General features: G+C 50.7%; 1 protein-coding gene across 1 annotated transcript; it reads right to left on the bottom strand.

Moving 5' to 3' along the window:
- Positions 1-1,617: 1,617 nt before the first annotated feature.
- Positions 1,618-5,443, bottom strand: LOC105806067 (chromosome unknown open reading frame, human C7orf61). Its single transcript, XM_012639116.1, has 3 exons — positions 5,381-5,443; positions 4,826-5,152; positions 1,618-1,851 (listed from the first exon to the last, which is right to left on the bottom strand). Exons 1-3 carry the CDS (start codon positions 5,441-5,443, stop codon positions 1,618-1,620), a joined length of 624 nt encoding a protein of 207 aa, XP_012494570.1.
- Positions 5,444-6,000: the final 557 nt, after the last annotated feature.

Genomic DNA, 6,000 nt, shown 5'->3' with positions numbered 1-6,000 from the left:
TTGTCTCTTAAAAAAAAGAAAAGAAACGAAAGCTCCACAAGCCATTGTACATCATTTTGTTTTGAGGCCCTGCTTGAAAACTGGAAACAGACTTTGACTTCCAGCTACTTTCGGGACTGATTCCCAGGGAAGTCACTTCACTCATGTGCTGAACACCTGCTCTGTAACATGTCCTGTGTGAACTGGACTCTTTAGCTGGAAGAATGAAAGCTGCATGACATTAAACATGACCTTTCTGTCCCCCCGTTTTCTCCTCTGTAAAATGGAAGTGATAATTCTTCAGAAAGCTGTTGTGAGAATTATTTAGAACAAGACTTATAAAAGTAGTCACAGTCGGTGCTTAATCATGGTGGCTGTACGTACTGAGGTGTGGTGGACAGCTCATAGGCTCAGGGTAGCAAAGCTGCAGGGGGGATTCCAGGACCCAAAAGGGACCCACGTCCCCTGGAACGGGGCCAAAGTCTCTCAGAGCTGCAGAGGTGTGTGCGTAGGGTGGGTCACTGCCTGCTACTCACAAGTATCCTCTCCTTGGGCAAGACCCAGCACAGCTGCCGGCACCCTCTCCCCTCCCATCCCAGGGCCTTGGCTGCCCCCTAGGCTTGGGCTCTGCTGCCATCTCTTCCTTCTTCCCCATGCCACCCCCAAGCCCTGGAAACCCTCAAATCCCCAAATGTTGCTGAAATATCCCTGCTTTTCCTTGCGGAGCCACCTCTGCACGTTCTCGTAGCCGGGCTAGAGGGCAGGCTAAGCCTGGGAAGGTACTTGGGGCTCCAGGGCACCGCCGCTCCCCAGCCTCCCTCCAAGTCGCCAGGGCTGTTGGTCCCAGACGCCCAGCCCCGATCGGCCGCAGCCCCCATCTGGCCTCTTGGAGCCCGCTCCCCGCGGGCTGGTGCCGCGTCCTTGCACGGACCCCGCGGGGCACCCTGGGAGGTGTAGTTTCTCATGGCTCTCGGCAGGGCTCAGGCTGCAGGGCTGAGTTCCCTCTCACCGGATGGATGCGTCTCCGGCAGCCCCGTGCATCTGCCGATGCGCGACCCTCCAGGGCCAAGCCGGTTGCCAAACCCGAAAGAGGCAGGGCAGCGGGCTAGCGCCGGGAGCACGCAGCCTCCAGATGTAGGGCCTTGGACAAGTCCCAGAACCCACACTAAATTCCTTTCTTGTAGGATTGCTAGGGAGAGCAGCTGTCTTGGTGCCAGGTACTGCTGGTGCTGTCCTTACTGCCAGGCAGAGTTGCCAAAGGCGATTCGGCCCCTAGAAGGGTGTGAGGCCCAAAATGGGAACCCAGTGGCCCCCCTTTCTCCCCACACAGACCCCACCTCAGGTGCCTCTCCCTGGCCCACCCAATACCCCTTATTGCTTCCAAATGTCCACAAACACACTCTCCATCTACTCAGAAATATCTGATATTTATTTCCCAATATTTTGACAATTTTTTACAAATTGAATAAACAGAATAAAGGGGAGTATGTGGGACCCCAGGCCTGGCCTTGGGCTCTCAATGAAAGGTGACAGTATGAAAACATCTCCTCACTCACAACTTCTGGCCTGCTGCCCTGACCCCCTAGCAGCCTTACCTAACAGTAAGGTGGGGGCTTTTGGAGGATCTGGGGTTCTCCCCTAGAGGGGACTTTGGGCATCCTGTTTCAGGCACTGAACTGGGTGAGATTTGGGGGGAGTGTGGGTCCGGATGTGGCACCGTCTTTGCCTCTCCTGCCTGTGGGACAGCTGTTGTATCTGTTTCCGGATGGCCCACAGCACCAGGTACACTTCCCGCAGCAGCTCAGCCTCCGGCGTCTGCAATGGGGACTGGGTCATCCTTTGGGAGGTAATGGATGCAGAACTCACAGATGACTATAAAAGAAAGAGAAGATGTGCACGTGTAAATAGCTGGGTCTAGGTTGAAACTACTGGTAGAACAACTTGCAGGTAAACAGCAAAGGGCTCGTCTAATTCCACCTCCTCCTTCAGGCCAGCTCACACACCACCTCCTCTAGGAAGACTTCTCAGGCTGCATTGGATGTTTGTTGTCTCAACTTCTGTGTTTCCTTTGTCATATCACGTTTCATACACTATTTGTTCTGAGGACTTATCTGTTTTAGCCACTAGAATGCAAGCCCCTGGGAAACAGGGACCATGTGTGACCCACCCTTGATCTCCATTCAGGGTTTCATGGAGAGTGTGTTAAAAGGAAGGACAGAGGACAACCCGACTCTGTCTCCAGCTCAGAGCTCTCTCCTGACCTCCAGGCCTGTGTATCCCACTGCTTCCAGGACACCTCCATGCAAATGTCCTATCGACATTACAACTCATCTTTGTAATCCTCGCACTCTGGGAGGCCGAGGCGGGCGGATTGTTTGAGCTCAGGTGTTCAAGACCAGCCTGAGCAAGAGCGAGACCCCATCTCTATTAAAAAAAAAAAATAGAAAGAAATTAGCTGGACAACTAAAAACATATAGAAAAAATTAGCCAGGCATGATGGCACATGCCTATAGTCCCAGCTACTTGGGACTACTTGGGAGGCTGAGGCAGGAGGATTGCTTGAGCCCAGCAGTTTGAGGTTGCTGTGAGCTAGGCTGATGTCACAGCACTCTAGCCTGGGCAACAGAGTGAGACTCTGTCTCAAAAAAACAAAACAAAACAAAACAAAAAAACAACTCATCTTGCCCAGCCCCCTAAACTTATCACCTCCACCACTAAGTCCTCCTTCATTCTCCATTCTAGTGAATGTCTCCAGCCTGACTGACTCTGTCTCTCCCTCTCCTGCTTATCTCCATCCAATCTACCATCTGGCCCAACAATTCTACCTCCCAAATATGGCTGAAATCCATCAGAGGCATCTTGTTCTACCCGACACCTCTGTCCCATTGGTCAATGGCCAGCATTCTCCCTGGGTCCAGAAGAGCATTCTTTCTTAGCCTGGACTACATCAGCCTCCCACAGATCTTCCTGTCCCTCCTCTTGTCCCCTGGAAAACTCTCCCTCCACAGGGCAGCCAGATAAACCTTTTCTTATGATTAATGCAGTAATACTTTATTCAAGAACAAAATAAGTTGATTTGGTAGTGACCTAGGTATTTCCTCTTTTTAAAATTAAACTTTTTTTTTTTTTTTGAGACAGAGTCTCACTCTTTTTGCCCAGGCTAGAGTGCCGTGGCATCAGCCTAGCTCACAGCAACCTCAAACTCCTGGGCTCAAGCGATCCTCCTGCCTCAGCCTCCCGAGTAGCTGGGACTACAGGCATGTGCCACCATGCCCGGCTAATTTTTTTTTTCTATATGTTTTTAGTTGTCCAATTAATTTCTTTCTAATTTTAGTAGAGACGGGGTCTCGCTCTTGCTCAGGCCGGTCTCGAACCCCTGAGCTCAAACAATCCGCCCGCCTCGGCCTCCCAGAGTGCTAGGATTACAGGCGTGAGCCACCGCGCCCGGCCTTAAAATTAAACTTTTTATTTTGAGATCATTGGAGATCAACATACAGCTGTAAGAAATTATAGAGATCCTGTGTATCCTTCATCCAATTTTCCCACAATAGGAAAATTTTACAGAACTATATCATAGTCAGGACATTGACATTGATATTCATACAATCTACTAATCTTATTCAGATTTCCCCAGCTTTACTTGTCCTCACTGGGGTGTGTGTGGGTGTGTGCGTTTAACAAAATTTTGTCATATGTGCTGGTTTGTGTATCCAACTACCAGAGTCCAGATTCAGAACATTTCCAGCATCACAAGGATCTCTCCTGCTGGCCGTCTATAACCACACATCCCCCCGCAGCCCCTGGCAACCCTAAACCACTAATATATTCTCCATTTCTACAATTTTGTTATTTCAAGAATGGTATATAATTTAACTAGATGCATAGAGTATATCACGTTTTGAGATTGGTTTTCACTAGGTACAATTCCCTCGAGAGTCACCCAAGTTGTTGCATGTATCAATAGTTTGTCCCTTTTTATGGCTGAGTAGTATTCCAGGGTATGGATCCATCACAGTTTAACCATTGGCCCACTGAAGGACATTTGGGTTGATTGTGGCTATTACAAATAAAGCTGCTATGAACATTCACATATAGATTTTTGTGTGAACATAAAATTTCATTTATCTGAGATAAATGCCCAAGAGTACAACTGGTGGGTCATATGATAATTACATATTCAGTTTTATAAGAAACTATCATATTCTTTTCCAGAATGGTTGTACCAAATTACAATCCCACCAGCAATGTATAAGTGCAGGTGAGATTTCTAAATCAAAATCTGATCATGCTACTCCTCTGCTCATATGTCTTTAAGGGCTCCCACTGCTCTTGAGGTCAAAGCCAAATTCCACAACTTAAATATCCACCCTGCCTTGTATGGTCGGCTCCAGGATCGCTCCCCTCTGACCCACACGCTTTGGGCCAGCTCTGCAAACACCTGCTATTCTTTCTTCATAGAACACTCCTCCCACTCCCTCCACCTTCCCCTAACAATCCCCTCAAGCCAAGCTAACTCCTTCATGTCTCAGCTTCACCCTCTCTTCTGTTAGGAAGGCCTTGTCTGACTCCCCAAGTCTAGATGAGATGCCCTCCTTTGGGTTCCCACAGCTTCCTCGACCTCCCATGTCACACCCAAAAACGTGTGTGGATAATGAACCAACAGTGCCTTTCATCTTGTCTGTAGCCCCCACGTCTGGAAATCTTGTTCACCATTACATCCGCAGCTCCTGGCTCAGCTCCTGTAACTCAGCAGCATGGGAGATGAGTGTTGAACAAGTGAATGGAGAGAGGAGTGAGTCACTGGGGGTTGGGGAGGGGTCTTGGGAACGAGGGGGACAGTGCTGACCTTCCAGCTGCACATTTGCCAGCCGGTCCGTAGGGCGGAGACCATGAGCGTGGAAACGGACTGAACAGCCGTCTGGGGCAGCCGGAGCAGGGATCGGCCCTCACCACCCAGCTCCATCTTGGTCCCGTCTCTTGCCTTGGCCAACACACAGGGCTCAGCCAGCCCAGGGGACACATCCATCCTGGGAAGCTTATCCTCTCTGCAGGACTCGACAAACTTCAAAGTTTCAACTGCCTTGGGAATCTTCTCCACCCCCTTCAATGCATGTTTCTTGGAGCCACCGTATTCCAAGATGGTTGGCCTAACTTTTGGTTTCCAGGAGAAAACCTAAGAACCAAGACAGAGAAGAGAGAATAGAGGGGCAGAAAAGTCCACAGAGAGGGCAGCACAAAAGGAATGGGGCAGTGAGCTCCATGGCCTCCTTCCCTTCAAGCCCCTTGCTGGCTCCCCATCCCTAGCCTTGCTTGGTGGTAGGGGGCTGCTGCAACCTACAGGTCAATGACCAGCACTCTCATCCCAGCACATCCCGGGGACAAGGCAGTCTCTTCAACTCACCCAGCAAGTAATCTTTTGCCAAGCCCGCCTAACCCATCGGAAGAATCTCATGATGGCAGCCATCTCTCCTGAAAGGACGAACCCAAAGTAGGGGGCAGAACCAGCATTTGGTACAGTGGGGGTGGAGGCTGGAGGTGGGGGTTGGGGAGGGGGACAGGCCACAGGCAGTGGCTGCCACCCAAGGGGTATCCTGGGAGCTGAGGGGTTTCACGCACAGCAGTGAAGAAAGGACTAAGAAACCCAGGAGGAAAGCCCACTCCAGCAACTCATCCCAGGCCTTTCCTCCCCTCCCTGGGACAGGGAGAGGAGTCAAAGTGGATAAGAACCTACAGTGAGGGAGAGTTCTAGCCCATTGTGAGAGCCTGCCTGGCCGGACCCCAACCCCCGAGGCCCTCCCAGGACCCAGGGAGCCAATCCCTTCTGTCCCTGGCCCTTCTTCCCTCAGATGCAGGGAAAGGAAACTAAGATGTGTCCAGCGCCTGGTGTGTGCCAGGCATTTTCCACGTACCATGTCATCCTCACAGCAGCCCCTCAAGGTAGGTATCATGGTCAGGGCCACTTTACCAATGAGGAATCTGACATTCAGAAAAACCGAAGAACTTGCCCAAGGTCATAAATCT

The sequence above is a fragment of the Propithecus coquereli genome, unplaced genomic scaffold, assembly GCF_000956105.1.
Source record: "Propithecus coquereli isolate 6110/MARCELLA unplaced genomic scaffold, Pcoq_1.0 Scaffold137, whole genome shotgun sequence".
Taxonomy (NCBI): domain Eukaryota; kingdom Metazoa; phylum Chordata; class Mammalia; order Primates; family Indriidae; genus Propithecus; species Propithecus coquereli.
Note: the sequence above shows the minus strand (reverse complement) of the source record. Positions and strands in the feature narration are given on the sequence as shown.

Excerpts from the sequence above, each read along its gene's own strand:
- LOC105806067 (XM_012639116.1), bottom strand. The coding sequence starts at position 5,443 with ATGGCTGCCATCATGAGATTCTTCCGATGGGTTAGGCGGGCTTGGCAA. Across the intron at positions 5,153-5,380 it reads GGCAAAAGATTACTTGCTGG|GTTTTCTCCTGGAAACCAAA; the intron begins GTGAGTTGAAGA and ends CTTGGTTCTTAG. Across the intron at positions 1,852-4,825 it reads GGCAAATGTGCAGCTGGAAG|TCATCTGTGAGTTCTGCATC; the intron begins GTCAGCACTGTC and ends TTTCTTTTATAG.